The following is a 22,578-nucleotide window of genomic DNA, read 5'->3' as shown; positions in this document are numbered from 1 at the left end:
GCATTACAGGTGTCTGCTTCTCTTAGATGAATGGGTCTCTCCACTTGAGTATGTCCTATGTTTACCATAATACTAATGAAGCTTTGTTTTAGTGTTGAAAGGGGGGCTTTGTTTTTCCTTCATTACTGTATGCTATTTCTCTTCTCTGTCACATTGTCATCTGGATTTTATTTAGCTAACTTTTGGAAGCCAGTGAAGGCATAATCTGACTTTCTAGCTGGGAAGTTGGGTTAGGGGACTTTTTAGTCATAATTTTTTAGTTATTTTTATTAAATTTCATTAAATTTTACAGTTGTACTCATTGTTCTGCAGTATACCTTTTGAGATACAGTGATTAGAACTATACACAGTATTCTAATGTAATGTAATGGCTGTACCCATACATAGAAGTGTTATGATACTAACCAGTTATTTTCAATTACTTTCCTTAAAATGGTCAACATGAAATTTCCCTTATTTTTTTTTTTTAGTTGGTACTCACTTCACCACAACTCTATGGGCCCTTTTTGGGGGGGGGGGGGTCAGTCACCATTAGTTGACTTGGCCAGACCTCATCAGAGTAGATATGAGTTTAGAACTTTTTGTTACAACCAAAGCATGATCTGCTGTTCACTTTCCTTAACATAATTAGAATTAGAATATTCATATTCATATTGCAAACATGATTCTCAACAACTGCCTGGGTATCCTACAGATGAATTAGAATATTCATCTGTAGGATACCCAGGCAGTTGTTGAGAATCATGTTTGCAAGGCCACTTGATAGTTAAAAGTAACTCAGATGCATAACCAGTGTAGTGCATACTGCAGTGATGGGTTGTTTAAGGTCACAAACATGAACTGTCAAGACCCTTTTCTTTTTCTAAGTATGCAGTAGTATTCCCTTCCCAGAGAAGAGTCTGGTTTCTCAGAAGACTCTGGGATGACATTCATGTTAAAGTCTTGAGGAAAGTCTAGGAAACAACCTTTCCTTGTAGCTTCAGAATTATGTCAGATATATAGAAAATACTTTATTTATAGATGGCTTTCCATGCATCTGTTTTGTTTTGTTTTTTTGTTTTTTTAATGTGGTTACCTTATAATTTTTTTATTGAAAGCCACTCTTGAGAACTACTATGTTGCATGGATGAAAAATAAATACTGTTAATAAATTGAGCAGAATACTGGTCAGATGAGCTGGCTTTGCAAAAGAAAAGAAACAAAAAGCCACTTTTTCCCTTTACTGGCAGAAGTTTAAAACACTGAAGTGAGACTGTCTGCTTATTTTCCCTGCAGAGCCTAATTTGCTGAGTGGCACAGCTCACAGTGTGAACAAACGAGGTGTGAAGCGGCGAGATCTTGACATTGAAGAATTAAAAGAGATCCTTTCTACTCTCCTACCATTTGTCCGCATTGAGCACATTTTGCCAATGAATAGTGAAGTGTTAACAGATTCTGTAAGTATATTTTTGCATCCAGTGTAGGCAACACAGCATGTCTGGTGGGCACCTTTCTGCCCCATAACCTTCTGGAACAACAAGAACTGACCAAAATGAATAAACCAGAAATAACCAGAAGACGGACTTCTGGTTACTACTGCTTTATGTGTTTTTTCTTCTTCTTGAGAATTTTTGCTTTTCAGTTTTAAAAAACAGTGCAGGAGGCCTGCAACCTACTTAAAAAGTGCTCCTAGAGATTTCCAGAAGCAATATTTCATCCTTTTTTCTTGGCCAGAAAAAGGCATGAAGACTTTAAAAACAGTCCTATGGGTCTGCATGTGCCCTCAGAGTCACATTTTGCTGACTTTTGGCCATGTATATGGCTTCTATCACAGCTTTGGAAGCTCGGTCATCTGCTTTAATGGCCATGGAGCAAGTGTACAAAACAGGACTGTTGAAAGGTGGAAGTCTGGTGGACCATTTTGAGAGTCTACACCTCTCAGCATTTGGCCCACAGGCAGAAGTACATGACTCCTGCATCAGAACATTGTATTATACTGACAAACATCTTCCCCCATTTTTGAGCCTTTTATGGGTGGTTACACTATATATCCTCAACAGCAGTGCATCTACGAGAAATTGTCTCTGGTGAGTTTCTAAGAAAGAAAGAAACACATGTATCCAGTGGGCACAAATATGCTACTGGTCACTAGTATATTAGGAGTCCCTAACATCATATAGTTTGAGATACCCTGCTCAACAGCTTGTTTGTTTTAAAATGTCTGATATGATACCAATTTCTTCCCTTTCTCTCAAAGATGAAGAGAGGTCTCATTAGTACTCCTCCTTCGGACATGTTGCCAACTGCGGAGGGTGGAAAGTCAAATGCATGGTTGCGACAAAAGAATGCAGGAATTTATGTGAGACCAAGACTGTTTTCACCCTATGTGGAGGAGGCAAAGGTAATGAGTTTGATTATTCACAACTAATCTGACAGTTAATTTACAGCCTTGTGCTTAATCTGACCAGATGAGCTGCATGCAGAATGGTATACAAGAGTAAAGAGTACACATGTTTCCAGTTTAATGTGAGTTCAAAATCCAGACCTGATCTACAGGTGACGTTCCAAAACGCACTGCAGAAACAATCCAGTTTGAGACTGCTTTAACTACCTTGACTCTCTGCTAAGAAATCCTGGGAATTGTAGTTTATTGTGGCACCAGAGCTCTCTGGCAGAGAAGGCTAAATGTCTCACAAAACTACAGTTACCAGAATTCCCTAGCATTGAGCCAGGGCAGTTAAAGCTGTCTCAAACTGGATTATTTCTTCAGTGTGTTTTGGACTTTGGTTTCTGTTCTTCATCTGTGAAATTTTTCTCTCTCCCAATGCTCCATTCAATAAATTTGTAGGGATGAATGAAGCCTGCTTTTGCACTTTCTTTTTTGACCTTCCTCAGTAGTTGTTCAAGATCTTCAATGTTTTCTGCTAATAGTATGATGACGTCTGCATATCTTAGATTGTTGATTCTCCTTCCTCCTATTTTCACTCCTCCTGCTTCTACGTCCAAACCTGCTTTTCTTATAATATGTTCTGCATACAAGTTGAAAAGATAGGGTGAAAGGATGCAGCCTTGCCTGACCTCTTTGCCAATTGGGAAACATTCAGTTTCTCTGTGTTCTGTTCTAACAGTGGCCTCTTGTCCTAGGTACAGATTCCTCATCAGGACTATCAGATGTGTTGGCACTCCCAAGTCTTTAAGAGTGTTCCATGATCTAAGCAGTCAAATGCTTTGCTGTAGTCTATAAAGCACATGCTGAATTCCTTGGTGTGCTCCATTAGCCATCATATGTTTGCAGTGTGGTGCCTGGGTCCTCTTCCTCTCCTGAACCCCACTTGGACTTCTGGGATTTCTCTCTCCATGTACAGTTGGAGTCCATGTTTCAGAATTTTGGACATGATTTTGCTTGCGTGGGAAGTTAGTGCTTATGGTCCTTTTGTGTCTCTTTTCTTGTGGATGAGAATGTAGATTGATCTTTTCCAATCCTTTGGCCACTGTTTTGCTTTCCATATCTGTTGACAAACATTTGTAAATAGTAATGAGTGTAAATAGTAAATAGTAAATAATAGTAAATAGTAAGTGTAAATTTGTAAATAGTAAATGAGTGTAATGTTTAGTAAACTTTCTCATTTAATTTTTGTTGCTTTAAATCTGTTATTAGTTGGTTCTAGACGAGATGATGGTGGAACAGACTGACCTCGTTCGTTTACGGATGGTTAGAATGTCCAATGTACCAGATACCCTCTACATGGTAAACAATGCAGTTCCCCAGTGCTGTCATATGATCAGTCACCAGCAAATCAGCAGTAACCAATCCAGTCCTCCTTCTGTTGTAGCCAATGAAATCCCAGGTATGTCTTTAGCATGATCCATTATAAATGTATTGTTAACAGTATTAAATGCTGTTAAAAATGACAATCTTGGAATGTCTTGTTTCATGACAATCTGGAGGAGATAATATGTAGTCCATTGTGTAGAGCTTTAATCTTTATAAATCAAGATTATAATCTTGAAAAGTAGAAAATAGCTTCAGTTGATTGGCTGTAATTAGCTTAGAAATGAGTTTAAACTGCCATGTCTACCTTCTAAAACTGAAAAATATTTTTGTGTATACGTTTCAAAACAGGAAAGCACGTCTAGCCATGGTTCCTGTTTTTTATTTTTAAAGCAACAAAAATTAAGCCCGCATACTCATACAGGCTGGTTTTGAAAATATAAATAGCCCATTTCCATGGATATGCCTCAAATTTTGTTTCTTGATTCCTTTATAAAAAAATAAGTTAAGGGCTGATTTAAGATCTACCCTTTGCTTTTAGGGGGTATCCGCTTCTGAGTAATAATGTTGCAGAATAAAAGAAACATGAATAACGGTTGAAATCCTGGCATCTGACACATGATGTGAAATGGATTGCAAATTACCTTAATCTCACACAGACAAAATGTATGAGATGGAAGGTATTTAAGCAGAGAGCCTTCCCCATTTAAAGTGCTGCAGAGATTATTAACATGGAAAAATGAAAGCATGCCATGCAGGTCATTTGCTTCAGCTTTGACATATAAAGAAAAGGTTTGTTCAAAGACAGTGTCTTAAAATTTAAAATCCTTTAAAACAGAATATCACCAAAATAAAAATGAGATGTATCTTCTTGCCAGTAATCAATAATCTTCAAGGGATACAGTGAGGCCAGAAAAGGACAGAGGGACCTTCTTCATATATAATATGAATGCTCAGAATAATCTGACAACTATGTGATTTATTTAATGTCCAGCTAGGCCTTAAAATGATCCCAAAAACACAAGCCCTGAAATTTGCTGCCAGACATCAAGTGATGGCCTTCCTTTTGGCCAGTATCAATGTGGTACTGTGTTAACAAGTATAGAGTGCTCTTCTAACCTTGTTTCTCTCAGCTGTGTCCTTCCACCATGTAAAAAGGTGCCAGTTTTGAAGAAAACTGAAAAACTGCTTTTTAAAAACAGAGTTATGTTTTCGGGCTGCAGCTCCTAGAATCCCAAGACAGTGGCAGTGATGACTAGAGATTTTGCAAGTTGCAATCCAAAAAGTTCTTTTCCAAGTGCTGGTTTTTGCAACATATCTTCTTCCTCATGCCTGGAAACAGAATTGTGAATGCAGGGACAGGGAAGGTGCAGCCTATGTACTGCATGTGGCCCTCAGCTCCTAATTTATAGTCCTCAGGGCTCCTAGGAAACCCCAAAGACCTCAGGAGTACCCCTCAGTTTTTTCATTAAAGACTGCAGCCAGGTAATAGTGAAAAAATCAGCCACAACATATCCAAACCCCTACAAAGACATGGCAATTTGGATTGATTTGCATCTTCTCCCCCCCCCCCCCCCAGCACTACATCCCAGCTGCCCCATGCTGCAAATTGGTCCCCAATATATTTGCCTTCTCCTGGTACAAGGCAAGCTAATTAAAAGGGTATGATTATTCTTATATCAGTTTGCAGAAGACAAGCTTACTCACCTAGAAAAACAAATAGAATTCCCTGTTTTTCCTCATGCTTTATATACTAGATTAAGATTTTTAAATAGGTTCACATGCCAGGTTTCTCCCATACCATACTTTGGACACATCATGAGAAAAGAAAATACAAGAATGCTTGGTAGGATGGAGGGTAGTAGGAAAAGAAGAAGAGCATATGCCAGATGGATACTCAGGCAAGGAAATCACAGCCATGAATCTTCAAGACCTGAGCAAGGCTGTTGATCATAGAGTGACTTGGAGGTCTCTCATTTATAAGGTCACCATAAATCAAAGTAAACTTGAATGCAGTTAACAACAAGACTCTAATAATCTCAAGATAGGATGGCAGTGGTAAACCACCTCTGAAGAAACTTGCCAAAGAAACCCCATGGTAGGTTTGTCTTAGGGTTTGCCATAAGTCAAAAATGACTTGGGACACACAACAGCAACAAAGAATACATAGTGGAATGGCAATTAGAGTTGGGTTTCCAAGATTTGACATGAGTTAGTGCAAGCAATGTTTTCAAGCAATATTGGTCTAAATATATTTTTGCCTGATGATAATTGGCTGGATCAATGTCCCATTTGGTCAGTTGTCCAGCTAGATCATTCAGTTTGTAACAGAAACTCATAATTTGTAACCTGCTCATTGCCCAGAGTGGCTTGGTTTTCTTGTGTCTAAAGATACCTTAGAGAGAGAAATAAGACGTGTCCATTTCTAGCTGAAAGTATGTCTGTTCAGTATTTAGCAACATGAGAGGAATTGTGGCATACATGTTTGAGTGTTGGATTAGATTAGATTAGATTAGATTAGATTAGATCAAGGTTCAGTTCCCATCTTGGCCATGAAACCCACTGGGTGACTTTGGGAAACACATGTTCTCAGCCTCAGAGGAAGGCAATTGCAAACCTGTTCTAAACAAATTTTGCCAAGAAAGGCCCCATGACAGATTCACTTTAGGGTCACTGAGGTTGTTGAAGGAACACAACAACAACAACCTTCAAGTTAGACTTCTGTAATATAACCAATGGAAGGTGTGGTGCTCGGAATCTTGAGTCAGCCAATCAGGAGCCAGAGACTCTGAACCAATCAGAGGCCGGCTGGAGCTATAAAGATTCTGAGGCAGTTGAGAAGGGGGAGTTAGAAGTTGGAGGGGGTTGGTTGAGTGAGGTTGGGAAAAGACTAGTCCTGAGAAGGGCTATAGTCTTGAAGTCCCTGAGGGGACAGTGTGGTAAAATGAGTAAATTTGATCTTTTAGACCAAGGGAAGGCCTAAAGATTAGGAAAAGGGTCGCATCTGATATAAGAGTTTCTATAAAACTCTGCAATTGATTGATTAAGAGACAAGTTCACAACTGTTTATTATTGACAATCTTTTATTCTGTTCTGTTTCTAAAATAAACTTATTTTATTGATTTATAATCAATCTGCTTGGCCTAAGTGATGAGTTTTTGAACACGCTACCAATTATATATTTGAGGCTAGAGATTTGAAATTTTGTTACCTCATCATATAGAAGGAAGATTGTTACAAAATTTGGTGGCAGCGGTGGGATAAGTAAAGCCCAAGCGCCTGCCATCTTTAAGAGGGGTCCGTTACAGAAGGCTGCCTTGAAGTTGCTTTTTTATTCTTTTATCTTGCAGTCAAATTTTAATGGCATGAAAAGAAGGGTTGCTACAATGTTGGAATTCCCTGTATTTGGAGTTTTAACAAACCCTAAAACTGAATATTTTCTAGAAGTGGAGTAAACTTGAAATGGCTGGATAATTTATTTCATCTTCAGTATACAGTATTAACTGTTATCTTCCCTAAAGATGGGGTGGGATAGAAATTGGAGGGAGGGTTTTTTTTTTAAATCCATACACAGATACAGTCATCCCTCCATATTTGCGGATTTGATTATTCACGGATTTAATTAATATGTTCTCTCTAGGACTGTCTAGGTCAGTGATGGCGAACCTTTTTAAGGTCGCATGCCGGGGGCGGGGCTTCTAAACCCAGGATGGGGGCTGGGTGCCAGGGCGGGGCTTCCACCCCCTTTTCAGAGGGAGGGAGCCTCTGGCTCCTCCCCCAGCGTTTGCCGGCCCTTGAGGGTCCCTTCTGGGGCCATCAGAGGCCGGCAAAAGGGCCGTGGAGGATGGCACACTGTGCTCCAGCCTTTGCCGACCCCTGAGGGTCCCTTCTGGGGCCGTCAGAGACCAGCAAAAGGGCCCTCACCCTTCCTTCTCTCACCACGAAAGGGCTCCACGGAGCCCTTTCATGGCGAGCGAAGGGAAGCCAGGAGGAGGAGGAGGCTGGGCACACGTCCCAGCCCCCTCCTCCTTGGCCTTCACTCTCCATGGAGCCCTTTGGAGTGGAGTAGAGCGAAGGGAAGCCGGGAGGGAAGAGGGCTGGGAGGAGGAGACAGACACGCACGCACCTCTGTCTCCTCCTCCCAGGCGCCATTTTCTGGCTTCCCGCTGTCAGAGAGACAGCGGGAGGCCCGAAAATGGTAGGGAGGAGGCAGAACGGGCACGCACCCTTTCCGCCTTCTCCCTCGCCCCGTGCCTGGCGAAATCGCGCCGCGTGCCACGGGTGGCATGCGTGCAACGCGTTCGCCATCACGAGTCTAGGTCAGGGGTAGGCAACCTTTTTGAGCCGGGGGCCGGGTTGCTGTCCCTCAGACAACTGGGGGGCCGAAGCCAAAAAATAAATAATTAAATAATTTTTTTAAAAAAATTAAATATATAAATAAACCAGGACAAATGTAGGACAAAATGTTCAAATGGAAGACACTTTTTTTAAAGATAAGAAGATTTAGAAGGGGAAGTTAGGTAAGGAAGGATTTAGGAAGAGTGGTAAAAGATGGAAGGACGTTAGGATGGTTAAGAAGAGAACAGGTAAGATAACAGGAGGGTTGTAATCAAGTACCAACTATTAGGAACGGAATGATTTATATATATATATATATACACACATACACACACACAACCCACTTGATATATCTTGATATATCTGCTTAGTGGTATGTTAGAAAGATTGTGTTGTTGTCTATGTATTTGTGTTCTTGTATGTATGTATGTGTTATGGTGTACTTATAACTTTCTTGTATCTTTAGGTTGTATTTATTTTTAATAAAAATTATATATAAAAAAAAGAAGACGCCCTTTTTTAAAAATGGAGGCACGCGAAAAATTTGCTGATTTTTTAAAAAATGTTAATAATAAAGCATGTTTCTGAGGCTTATAGACAATTGCCCCCCAAAGGCCCCGACGGCAATCGGTGGCAGGACCAGGCTGGGGCCGGCCCAAGGCCTTGCCGGCCGCACCGCCCGCGGGCCGCAGGTTGTCCTACCCTGTCTAGGTCCTCCAGTGCACTCTATGGTCAACTTTAACTAAAAGTTGCACTGAAAGACCATTTGTAGCAACTCCAGTGCCATTCTATGGTCAGTGTATGTTGGACATTGATCACAGAGTTGCACTGGAGGACCTAGAGTTTCCAAAGAGGTGTCCTCTCAGGTAAAAACAGTGTTTTTGTTATTTTCAGTTTTTTCCATATTCACGGGGGTCTTTTTCCCTAACCCTAGCGAATATGGAGGGACAACTGTACTTTACTTTTTGGTTTTTAATTCTACAAATAGCCAGTTCTTCTTTGTGTTAGGTCCATAATTAAAAGTTGCTTATCAAATCATTTCTAAAAGCTAGTGATATAGTCTTGAAGCATTTTGTTCTATGAATATGTGTAAATATCCTTCATTCAATTTGATTTCCTCTGGAGTAAATCTGAATTGGATAAGTTCTTTTTTTAAAGTGGAATTTTCACAAAGTTGTCTTGGCATAGGAGTTGTATAGTAAAATTTTATTTTGGGGAGTTAATGTGTGATATTCTAAAGTAGTTATTGGTGCAGTAGTGGTCTTGTGATTTCAGTGTTCAACCAAAACTATCAGATGTGTACTGGGAGAACCAGTATTTAGTTGGCTGGAAGTATCCCAGCAGAAATACAGCACTGAGATTTAAAAATTTCATGCATCAAGGCATAAAATAACTACATGCAGATTGTAAAGGACAGCATGGCAACATAGAAGAATGAACAGTCATAATTGTGTAGTTTAGCAGAAAGTATGTAGATGGAAAAAGCTCTCTATCACTGGCATCATGTACGCTTTCTTTGTACTGGTGCTTTACAGAAGTAGTTTCTATGTGTATCAAAGGGTTTTTACTTCTAAGAGCCTATTGAGCCACCGAAGATAATTTTTTTAAACTCAGCAAGTTGTTGCAAATGGTACATAAGAAACAGACACACACAAAATGCTATGGCTAAAGCTGATAGTTTCAGGGAGCTTGCTAATGGGGAAGAGGTAGTTTTGGGGAGAAGAAAAAAAGAAGAAGAAAAGGGCAAGTTAGGTGAAATGAAGGTAGACAGAGGTAGCCTAGGATTAAAGAGGCCTGCTGTGTGATTTTGGCAAGGGGTGGGAAGGAGTTGGGTATTCACTGGATTCATGAAGTAACTAGATTATATAGCAGAGGAAGGAGTGGCCATATGCAGACAGCATCTAAAAATGTCAGTTTTTTACCCAAGCTGGGGCAAAAGGGAAGTGTAAAGCACTGGGAACAATGACCAAACCAAGTGAAACAATTTTCTTTAAAAATACCTGCATGTATTTGGAAATGTTGATGAATGCAGACACTTTGAGAATTCAATTTCTCTTATTGCCATGGTTTCCCTTTTCCAAGAATCATTGGTTCATGATTGCCTGATGGAAGAGATTCTGTCCTGCTGACTTCATAGCTGTGATCCATTAGAGTACTTGCTCTTCCTTGCATGTGCCTTTTGCCCAGATGTGTTGCTTCCATTGCTCAAGCTCTTTAGCAACATTAACTCAGTAGAATCATAGAATCATAGAGTTGGAAGAGACCACAAGGGCCATCCAGTCCAACCCCTGCCATTCAGGAACTCCCAATCAAAGCATCCCCGACAGATGGCCATCCAGCCTCTGTTTAAAGACCTCTAAGGAAGGAAATTCCAATAGCTTGTGACAACAATCTATGAAATAATTTCAATTTGGATTGATTTTGTTCATATTCCTTTTCCGTCTTCAGTTCCTCGCCTGTCAGTTGTTAAGGAAATGGTCAAAAGACTGCAGGAGCTCCGTCATACTGAGCAGGTGCAAAGAGCATATGCTCTTAATTGTGGAGAAGGGGCCACTGTCAGCTATGAGATCCAGATCCGTGTACTGAGGGAATTTGGACTTTCTGACTCTGCTGCTGAGCTCTTGCAGGTATGACACGCTGAGAGAAGAGATGACAGGCACTAAACTGCTCTTCATTTGGCTGAACTTTTTCAGAAAGGGAACATGTGTTTATGTACCCATATGGTAATGAAATCCTGGCTGAGGGCAGGGGTTTACTCGTCATCTCCAGGAACATGGCAACTATGGGGCGGAACAGACCACCTGAAAAGGGCAGATTGGGGCTGCCCTGGAGTTGCGGCAACCACATACCACGGCCACAATCTACCCTGGAGCCAGCCCAAATAGGAGTGGAAAAGATCCACTCCTATTTGGGCCGGTAAAAAGCTGCCTTAAGTGGCCTGGCCACAACTCCAGGGTGACTTCAGAGTGCTCCAATGGTGTGTGGCATGTAAACGCCATGCCCCCTGGAGCATCCTGAAGCTGCCCCTGTGTGATTGGCTGGGCGGCTTCTGTACTAGCAGTAGCATTGTTGTTAATTTTGTTTTAACTTTTGTATTAATACCTTTTTAGTTTTACTGTGTTTTCAAATGATTGTGAGCCTCTTTGAATCATGTGCTGGAGAAAAGGTGGGATATAAATTAAATCAGTAAATTCTCCCTTTCCATCTGTATGTTGTCTTCCCATTGCAGAATCCTCACAAGTTCTTTCCAGATGAACACTTTGGGGATGAAAGCCCACTTCTGACCCTGAGACAGTCAGGACGGTGTCGTGTGAACAGCACACCCACTGCAGAAACCATGTTTACAGAACTGGATTCTTTTGTGGCCTTCCATCCACCATTGCCCCCTCCGCCGCCTCCGTACCATCCACCAGCTACTCCAATCCACAACCAGTTTAAAGTCAGTTGGAAGCAAAGGGGACAGAGCCAGCATCCTTCCCGGTCCTTCTCTTATCCCTGTAACCATTCATTGTTTCACACCAGGGCAGCCCCCAAAGCTGCCCCACCCATCTATTTATCTGGTGTCAAAGCCACACCTCCTGATTGCACTAACATAACAACAGGAATGGGAAGACAGACAGTTGCTGCTGCAGCAGCTGTGATGGCTGCTGAAAAGCAAGTGGTAAGTCTGGCATATACCTCTTCTGCATGCCACAAGTGTTTGGACATGAAGGGTAAGTTGATGCAATCTGGGAGAAGTGAACAAGACATAGCACTTATGAGAGCCATTTTTAATTCATCCATATCAGACCTGCAGTCCCATAACCAAACAAATAAGGACACATCAAGCAGTCTAGTGCTGGGTTATTTCATAGTGGCCACACACCGAGTAAGTTCAAGACATATTACAGCCTAAAACAGAGCCTCAAATGATGGTCTCTGTTCACTCAAGACAATGTGTGGGGACCCCAAAGCCAACTGTGTTATTTTAACACATGAGACAGGCAATCCTATAAGCACTTGTCCCCATTTCTCACAGTGAACATCTAATAATAACAAATTAGATCAGCAATAATTTGCTGCTCTTTCATATCAATAGCAAGTACATTTCTATACAGCTTTATCAGTGAACTTAAGCACTCCCTAAGCAGTTTACAATGTGTAAGCTATTTGCCCCCAACAAGCTGGGTAGTCATTTGAACTACCTCAAAAGGATGTCATGCTGAGTCAACCCTAGCTGGTATTGAACTCACAACCTTGTGGTTTATGAGCAGACCCATATCTAGGCCTTTAGGGGCCCTGGGGCAGAAAGTAGGGCTCAGTAGGGCAGAATGTTTGCACGCTCTTGATGCACTGCCATTCGGGGCAGTGCCCTAGTTTCCCCAACCTAGCTATGGGCCTGTTTATGAGTGAGTGGCTACAGTACAGGCATTTAACCACTGTGCCACCAGGGCTCTTCACCCATAAGATGCTTCCTGAAGTGGCTGCCTGCCTCACTCTGCCTGCTTGCAGGGCGAGCCCTTGTTACATGCAACTAATAGGTAGCATCCCTGAATAGATTTACTGAGGCACTTGGCAAGAAACACCACATGCATAAAATAAAACAAATATTTGTGTGTTAAGTACAAGTGCAAATCTTCCTCCAGCTTAAATGGAAGGGAAGGAGACAGTAGCATAATGGCCAGTGAAATGAGTACTTTTTAGTTCTTCTTGAAGTCTCTTTGGAGTTAAATATCAATGGAAAGAAAACATGGAGGATCAGAGAGTGTGGATTTAGTGAAGGTGGATTTTTGCTATGAATATTCTAATTCACCACCAATGCTTTTAAAACTGGTATAGATAACATTCATAGCTTCTGTGGATTTTTGTGTCATGAACTTACTTTTAAACTGATTTGTACTAATAATTCATGACAGAGTGCTAAAGAGAAAATTCATATCTTAATCTTTGGGAGTGTGCGTCATGTAAATGCTGTGCTCCCAAGCTGCCCGGAAGGTGGCTTAACTTGCCGGTCTCTTCCGGCCCTATATCTCTAGACTAAAACATATGGGAACTTCTATATGAAAGAAATGCAGAATGCAGAGAGTATTTCCTGTGCCCCTTTCTGAGTTCCATGCTGAATATTCCATGTGAATTATCCATAGAAAAATAAAGTCATTCTAAAATGTACAACTGAAGAAATAATAAATATTATTTAATAAATTTATAATACTAATACTGTAGTTTGTAAAGCTTTTATTAGACCAAGGCCCGTGAAATTTTAAGATTCCTAGTTTGAAGCCCTACAGATATGCATTTTTCCTTAATCCAAACAATGTCCAAAAAGTGTGCTTCTGGATGAAAAAATATAAATTTTAGTTCATGTTATTTTTGTGTTCTAAACAAGGCAGTTATATATCTCTTTGGGTGAAAAAAAAAAAGAAATAATCAAAAACCAAGTAAGTGCTCTAAAATACAGTACTTGTTTTCATTCCATAGAGAGACACGCAGTGGTAGGCTTTGAGATAAGGATTTTGTATAGATAATGTTTTAAAATGGAGTGGAAACAAAACAATAAAATTTGTGCTTCATTCCTGCAAGCATTTTGGCATGATAAAATCATCACAACTGGCATTTTGTGTATTTTGGTGTGCAAGATCAATATACTGTAAGACTACTACCTCCATATTGTTAACGCTAGGAATTCAGCAATATTAGCTGAATTAGCAGCACTTTCTGATTTAATAGTTAAGAGTTTATAAAAGCCAATTTTCAAGGTGCAGACAATCTCAGGCCTTTGCAGCATATGTTTATATGAATTCTATATGTTTCTATTTTATTATATTTTAAATGTGTTTTTGAAAATGGCTTTTAACTTGTATTTTTAATTTTTGAGATTTTTTAAAACAGAAATCTGATATTATAATTAATAGTAGTAATAGTAGTAGTAACTATTTCAAAGCAAAGATCTAATTGTTCATGTGCAGATCAGAGTTGCTGAGTTGCATCATTGAAAGCAAGGAAAATGCAGTGTTGAATATAAATGTATGAAACTGGCTTGGTCCCTATTACATGAAACATGCTGCAGGCAACAATAAAGCTTGCCTGGAACAATTTAAGATGGGTTTGGCTGTTGAAATATTCAGCAGATAAATTTGGTAACATTTGAATGAATGTCCTGATGTAAACTTGAACACTGTAAGCATCTTGTCCTGCTCAGTTGGCAATTCCTTTGCTACAGTGGGGGGAAAACACCTCAAATTCAGTCCTCCTCCTTTATTCTTTCATGTTCTAATGATTCTTTAGAAAGCAATGTTCATTTCCTACTGCTGAATCCATATTGTTTGCTTGTCTGACTAACAGGAAAAGTATTTTGTTGGACAAAGGCACATAAACAGTGTTTTCATGCCTGTGGGTAACTGGACTGAAATCCAGCTGCTGTTAACTCATTTGAAAAAGGAAATTATCTGCTATTATATGTTTAGAATGTCTTAGTTTACTGGAAACCTTGTAGCTGGTGGGCTCTTGTTTGCAAAGCACCAATATTCTGGGGTTTTGCATCAGTGGAAAATCTTGGTTTCTTCCACAAGTTTGTAGGCTTAAATCATGCTTCACTTGAATTTTTCTAAAATTTTAGACACAGAAGTAGTAAAATGGAGTACTTGCAGGTGGATGGGAATCAAGTGGTTTCTAAATACTTACGATTGTTTAAATGCCTTGTCACAAGTTAGTTTTCCTTCCCCCCCCCCCCCCCAAAAATGCTTTTTTAGCCATGTTCAGAATCAAAATATGTTAAATTAGCAGCCAGGTGTATCTTTGTATAGTGTCCAAAAAGCTGTTACTTTGTTACTTTCTGACATGAAGTCATTGTCTAAATTAGTGGTTTTCACTTTTTGAACTTCAACTTTTGGAAGCCCAAGCCAGTATAGCCAATAATGAGGGATGCTGAGACTTGAAATTTAATATATCTGGTGAACCAAAGATTGAGAACCACTGGTCTCAGTCTGCCCACAAATCATATTGGGACTCCCTATCACAATTACTTTTCATATTCTAACTACTGAGATAATCCAGTGTGAATTTCTTATTAAGCAGTTCAAGTCTCTGCAGAAGGTGCAAGTCATTCAGTGCTATAAACCGGCATTTTCCTGGATACTATTCTGCTTGTTCTAAGAGTTTGTATTTTGCATTTACATTCACTTCATTTACAGTGATTTCCTGTACTGATATCACTGGGCTAAGTCTAAACAGTATTCCTGACTAAAGCAGACCCACCGAATCAGTGGAGACTTGCTACATCAACTTTTATGAAAATCCCATTGATTTGGTGGGCCTGCTCTAGTTGGGAATTACCATTGCAATTTAGCCCAGTCTCCAGCCTTTTTGTTATTGTTTCCAGCTATTTAGCTGCCCAAGACTGAATGTCTGAAAGATTGGTTTAGGAAGCTAATCTCTGTTGTAAATTACTGTGCTTTGCAGTAAGTACCACTGTTCCATTGCAAGTGGAATCTTAGACATTTAACTTTTCTCAACAGCCAACTCCTGTTGAATTTGGAGGAGTTCTAACGCATTGTCCCTTACACTGAGCCAAACAAATTGTGATACAGTAGATGGAAAAAAGCAAATGCACTTGAAGTTTATTGAATGTTTTTTAACTGTATTTTTGTTTTAATTCTATATTATAAGCTGCCTTGGTTCTTATATTGAGGGAAAGGTAGGATATTGGATAGGTGGGTGGATGGGTGATCGGTCAGTTAGTCCATCCATCCATCCATCCATCCATCCATCCATCCATCCATCCATCCATCCATCTATACTAAATGTGGACTTTTGGGAAGGGGGATATCTGGTGTCTCTAGCTTAGAACATGAAAGAAATGGTCCAAATAGAAATGGATGTTCTCTTTTTCCAGAGTACCCCACCTGTGCTCAATGAGCTGGTGCCAGATATTGCAATGGGCGTGTCGACAATGTCTCTCAAGGACAGGAGGCTGCCAGAGCTTACTGTTGACACCGAACTGAGCCAGCCTGTTCTAGAGGTTGGGCCCGGAGCACCACAACACATTTCATGCATTCAGACAAGGCACATACACAGTTCCCGGAAAAAACATTCAATTGAACAAAAGCTAGATACCAGAGAGAATCAACAGGAGTATCCTGACTTCTATGATTTCTCCAGTGCTGCGTGCAGACCTTCCACTCCAGCCCCTGGCAGGCACACTCCTTCACCTTCTCAAGGTATCTATTATGGCCCAGATTTGTATAGCCACAATAAAGCATCACCCAGTGGCTTGAAAGCAACCCACTTATCTAATCACATCTCTCCAAAAAAGCCAGAAGACTCTAGGAGAGAATATGCACTTTCGCAAGAAGGGCATCCACACAGACAGAAGAATGAACCAATACACCTTGATGTCTTAGAACAGCCTCCCCAGCGGTTGGACTTGGCATTGGCTGCCCAGGACAACACAGGGAATGTGCCAGTTCATGCAAGAGGGCGAACAAAAATAGAAACAGACCTAACCTATGGGCTAACATCTGGCCGTCCTTCTCTGCCTGCATACAATTCAGAGATCCACGAAGAGCAATTGAGCCGGCGATTGGCAGACATTGAGCCTCTGGAGCATGAAGCACAGAGAAATGCAGATTTGGAAAGAGAAGAGGCAGTGAGCAGAGGCAGAAGGTCTCCAAGCAAACCTGACTTCCTGTATAAGAAATCTGCCCTCTGAAAACCACCTCCACTTCTTCTCTGTGCCTAAAGAGTTGTGAAATATCCATTCTTTGCAATCATTGGCCTGACGTTTGTGGCCAAATTCATTTAAATGCCAGCCGCTACATTATTTGTTTTTTATTTTTTGTATATACATGGCTTCATTAGAGATGGCATGCTACCAGTTCATTTGGAATGCTGCTTCAGGGTTTGTGTTCTGAACAGATTTTTGAAAAGATATTTTAGCTGGCACCTTTACAAAAAAAAGAGGAAAAGGTGGCCTTTTGCACCTGTACATTAATTTTATTGGGTTTTGCATTAGTATGTTTAAACTTTTACTTTCATATTTTAAAGGACTGTATGTTCATACTCTTCATGGTGACTTTTTAAAGGAAAAAAAATCTTTCACCTCCTGGTTTCTTGTGTGCATTGGTTGCACACGTGAGATGTATTTTCTTATATAAGATGGTGACAATGTCTGTCTTTATTTTTGAATGACTATAGGAATTCCAAAGAACAGCACATCTCAGTAACTGCTCTGGTTAGGTCTGAAACCTTTCTGGTCTACCACTAGTGCAAGAATCCAGCCTAGTTTATATGTTCTGTTTACCAACTCCATGACAGCTAGTCTTCTTATTGATGTAGCAAATGCTCAGTAACAATTAGAGCTGGGATTTTTGGTTGCAGAGGTGAGTATAGTTCCCTTAAGGCTCTGGCATTCTCCCCCTTTCAAAACCTGGAACCTCTGAGAAGCACTTACTTTCCCCATGCCACCCCCTTGTTACCCATCTAATACCACAACCAGTAATTGGTATTGTAAACAATCTCATCAAGTTTTCCTTTAAAAAAAAAAAATAAGGAAAGGTGAGGTTTCATACAAGCCCAGGAGGGAAGCAGGGATGCTGCCACTGCCGCCACCTCTTAATATCTGAGATGAGTGTTAATACCTTGAGGAAGAATGCTTCCTCCCTTCTTTCTTCTGCCTCTAAGAAACCAAGGGCTTCAAGTCTTGATGTTGTCACTGAGTGATCCTGACACTGTAAAATCTCTAGTTCTGTGGACTGAATTCACAACCTGAAGAGTAACAGTTATAGCTTCCATAACTGTAAGCAACCTAGCACTTACGTTTTGTTTATTCCAACCTCTTGAGTGTATTGGGGGGGGGGGGGGTGTCGTCAGTAGAGATAGGAAAGGTGTGTGTATGGAGGGGGTAGGAACACAAAGTCGAGATGCAGGGCTGATAGTTCAGACATGCTTAGCCGTGCCTGTTGCCACTAACTATGGCCACTTCAGCAGTCAGCATTTGCAAGTACTTGATCACATCTTTCTCTTGCAAGTGCTGGAAAGGTCTGAGTACCACTGTGTGGTGACTTGTTTTAAAGCCTAACTTGATATGGTGGTCAGATCTAAAATATAGCTCTTCCATCACCTGAACACCTCAGTCAGAATATTATCAAACATATCTGACTCTGTTTTTGGATACTTGACTCTGTTGACATGTAAACTTTGTTTCAATCTTTGATCAGTTTTGTTCTCGGTGTTTTTTGTTTTGTTTTTTTAAGCATCAGCTTTTGTCCTTATCACCTATCTCTTTTAGGGGAAAAACACTGTTAAAACAAGTTCTGGAGCTGCGGGTGTGCATATATGTATGTGAGAGGAGAAGATAATATCTGCAACTTTTACACCACATTAATCTTTCTACTACACGGTAAAAATGTGTAGCATTTTGACAGAATGCAAAGCCTCTCATCTTATGCCTTTTAAAATACATTCTGTGGATAGTTGAAATCAATAATATGGTTTCTGTGGTGGGTTAAACAGTGCTATTGTTCAAATGTCTCATTTTTAATGGCTTACTGGCAGAGAACAAACAAGTGAAGCTTAAAACTATTTAATAAAATTATGCTCCATCAAATTCTTTTCAAGATCTTTTAAACTTAAATTGGCTCTCTAATATTTGGCTTTCAGGAACAAGGGGACCAAAACATATTTTTGCCACAAGTAAAAATTAGAGCTCACTGTGCCATCTTGTCCAATGCATTTTTTGCATTGTCTCATGGGCCAGAATCCAATTATGTACTTCCACTGGGACCTGTATGTTTCCACTTGAACATACAGTCTCCACTCCCTCTTGCAATCCCCAATATGCTCAAAAAACAGATCCTCTGGGTCAGGTTTTTGACTCCTGCACTGGGAAGACAAGAGTCCCAATTCCACCAGCACTGGTTACAAGAGCACACTGTTATATTTTATTCATGGTATGGGAAGTTAGTATGATTCTTTGATAATAGTTTTTGCCATGTAGAGAGCGTAGAATAGGACTGTCTTTGTTCTAATAGTTTCCAAGCATGCAGACAACAATCCACAGAGAAACCTATAATCACCATTTTACATGTTCTACTGCTGCAGGTAGTTTATTTTATCCAGTCCCAAAATGGAGCTAGTAGACCTCTGAAAATTGGTAATGCAATGTGACCAGTTCTGTACTTGAGATACTTATGGGGAAATCTCAGTAGCGCTATAGTAGTCTTCTCCAATTTGGTCCCCTCCAGATTGCCATAGTAAGATTCTCATTATCTTCAGTTAGACAATTGGAGGTGGTGAGGCTTACAGTGCAATTTATCTTGAGGAGACAAGATTGAAGGAAGTTGGGATATAGGGATGGCGTAGATAAATCTGTAAAGATTTAGTTTACACATGGTTTGTATTATGGAATAGCATGCTGAAAAGCACTGAAATGTATATCTTCTCCCAGATACAAAACTGCAGCTTTTCAGATTATATAGGCTGCCACCTTACAATACAGTAATTTTCTAGATGAAAGTAAATCCTGGGAATGAACAGAATTTTGTAGCAGGTTTAAAGACAATTGAGCTATTTAGCATTAAATTGGTAAGGGAGTTATAAAAATGCCAGCAAGAGAAATATTTGAAGCAGCAAGATACTGGTTTCTTACCTCTAGGGCTTTAATTTAGACTTAGTATTTTATTGCAATCTGTAAACACACTAATCCCCATACCTTTTCTTTTCCTTGTTAAACTAGATCCATTTCCTTAGGAGCTATAATATTGGATAGGATCAGTTGTAGCTTTGCAAATCCTCTGGGTAGCTCTTTTATTGATGATCCAAACAAGATACCCTCCTATATTCCTCTTGTGCTTCCTTAAGAGAAGGCGTCTTTTCTGTGTTGATATCTGTATGTGTCTGTAAACAGGAGATATGAATGGGTGGCCTGTTAAAAATCCAGCTTAAGTGCCCATAGCCAGTAAGGTCAAAGGAACACAACTATTTTGTCAAGGAGTTAATTTGGCCTAAGAACAAATTGATCAAATTTGTGCCATAACTGAAATTACTTTTGCCTTCTGCTGGACAGATGGTTTACTCAGCGCTTCAATTACGCAGTCCTTTTGTCCTCCAAAAAGCAGAGCTTGTGAAGCCACAAGTCCCAGTTGTTCAGTGTTGTAGTAATCAATAGCTATGTTGTATTTAGCATTTTCAAAGCACAGTACCATTTTAGCAGCTTTAAGAAATAATCATCCTTTGATTGCATGAAGCACTTTTGAATAAATTATTGAAATCTGCAAGTGTTCAGTAACCATACAGCTGTGGCTTTGAAGGAGAAATAATTGCTTACTGAACAGTTGGTATAGGATGAAATACGCTTCAGAATGGAAACCTAAAACTATAATCTTGGCTAATTGTGCTGCAACAGTACAGAGTCTTGTCCAAAAGTGGTTTGTTATATGCATCCTGCAAGGGGGAAACTGTGTGTTTTCTCTTCTGTGGCTGGGATCTAGAGGACTGTATATATACACATAATACATTTCCATGCACATGTGTATTTAATTTTTTTTACTAGAAAAGATGTGAAATGTTACTGCTCGTTGACTTGTAGGGGAAGAACTTTTCATGACTTAAGGGAGAGGTTGAAAAGCCATTGTGCAGAAGTTGCACTCTGGATCCTAGCCATTGTGTTTACAAATAGATCTTCTAAAAGAATACTGTGTGAGTTGTTTCTTCAGTTATCCTCATTGTCCCATGAGGTTACAATAACTGCCTCTAACCATCTATTGATTTCCTATTTTACTCTATGTCTTTGGTATTTTTTTCTGCCTGTAATAAGAGGGAGAGAGAGAACGAACACTGGCCCTTTCTTATTTGGTTATTTTTTTTAAAAAAAATGAAATGCCACACGCCATTTTTCATATCTTATGTAACTTATTTTGAAATGGGCTGCAGATGGCACTATTATTGTTGCTACTTCCAATGACTGACTGTTTATATGACGGAGGGTTATGTGTAGGATGTTGGGGAAAGCTGCAGAAATTTTTTTGGTATTTCTATACTTGTATGTATTTCTGGAAGGTGTTAAGTGTCCATGATATTAATGTTGTTCTTGTGCTGTTACTGGTATAAAGTCAAGTGCCTTCAATGCTAAAGGCTCAGAAATTTTCTTAAACCAACTTCATGTCCTATGCAAGTGTTTTTTCTACAACCTCTGCATAACCAGTACTTTGTAAAACTTGTTTACGCTTCAATTGTACATATTGGTTTTTTAAGAAAATATAGTATTTTTATTTAGGTACCTCTAGAATTGAATTCTAGTCTTGTGTGATGCATTGTAAAACAATACATTTCTCTTTTGAGTACCATTACAGTTGTAAAAAGGTTTTCACTGGTTCTATTTTTCTACTGTTGCTGAGAAGCATGTTAACACTGACTTTATCCTACATATAGTTGGTATTTCAAATAAATGGCTTGTCTAGAAAAATACATTTGTTAAACTTTTTTCATTTATTCAGTACTGTTCTATTAGCTGTATGATCTATATTGCAAACTTTTAAAGGCTAAAATATATCTTCGTTACCATACCTGGCTGCCAAATACACATATTTTTTCCTGTGGTACTTTTTGAAAGGTACTAATCTATTAATTTTTTTTAAAAAAATCCAAAATTTGTAGTGGGGCTTATCTTTTTGGGGGGTTAAGATATGAGAGTAATAATGATATTATAATAATAATACTTATTTCTTACCTGCCTCTCCTCATGGATCAACAACAGACCAACAAATACACAAGGACAATTAAAAAGAACAAGCAAGACCCATACATATTAAAACAATCCACATTTAAGAATTCGTCATTTAAAATCTACAATTTAAAAATCATCTGGATAGGCCTGCTGGAAGAGACTAGTTATTAATGCTGTTTTAAATTCAGATAGCATATTCAGCTGTTGAATTGCTTCTGGCAGGTCATTCCAGTCTAGGGGTGACAGAAGAAAAAGTCTTCTGGCTATCAGTTGCCAACCTAGTCCTGGCTGACTGAAGTAAATATCCTCCTGAGGACCTGAGTGTATGGTGCAGATAACAGTTAGCTCTCGTTAGTCACAGAGGATCCATTCCGGCCCCACAGATACCAAAATCCGTGTTGTCCCCAATGGTGGCACATGCATGTGGCTGCGCCACCATTGGGGACAGCCCCCATTGTCCCTCATAGGCCAAAGGATGACAGTTAAGGAGGGAGGAGCCTCTTTCTTCAGGCCAGCCCTGATGGAGCTGGGCCAGTCTATTCTCTCCCTCACAGGCTGAAAGATGAGTTATGGAGGGAGGAGCCTCTTTCTGCAGGCTAGCCTTGATGGAGATGGGCCAGCCTATCCTCTCCCTCACATGATAATGAAGTATCACTCCAATGGAATCCCCTTAAACTAAAGCAATGTCTTAAGCAACCTGATGTAGAGGACCAACAAGTCCCCCCTGCACAATGTGCCAGGAACCAGAACCATTTGTACTGTGGAAACTTGCCATAGGCCAGCAAATAAC

General features: G+C 39.9%; 1 protein-coding gene across 2 annotated transcripts in view; it reads left to right on the top strand.

Moving 5' to 3' along the window:
* Window positions 1–20,926, top strand: part of BTBD7 (BTB domain containing 7) — a 112,280-nt gene extending 91,354 nt beyond the window's left edge. For both annotated transcript variants that reach the window (XM_042469901.1, XM_042469910.1), the window contains exons 6-11: window positions 1,276–1,436; window positions 2,237–2,380; window positions 3,638–3,827; window positions 10,538–10,716; window positions 11,319–11,750; window positions 15,960–20,926. In XM_042469901.1, coding sequence (XP_042325835.1) covers window positions 1,276–1,436; window positions 2,237–2,380; window positions 3,638–3,827; window positions 10,538–10,716; window positions 11,319–11,750; window positions 15,960–16,775 — 1,922 coding nt within the window. In that variant the 3' untranslated portion in view covers window positions 16,776–20,926. The remainder of the gene's footprint in view (window positions 1–1,275; window positions 1,437–2,236; window positions 2,381–3,637; window positions 3,828–10,537; window positions 10,717–11,318; window positions 11,751–15,959) is intronic.
* The last annotated feature ends 1,652 nt before the right edge of the window (window positions 20,927–22,578 follow it).

This window comes from Sceloporus undulatus, chromosome 1 (assembly GCF_019175285.1).
Source record: "Sceloporus undulatus isolate JIND9_A2432 ecotype Alabama chromosome 1, SceUnd_v1.1, whole genome shotgun sequence".
NCBI lineage: Eukaryota > Metazoa > Chordata > Lepidosauria > Squamata > Phrynosomatidae > Sceloporus > Sceloporus undulatus.
The sequence above is the reverse complement of the archived record's forward strand: the minus strand, read 5'-3'. Positions and strand labels throughout refer to the sequence as shown.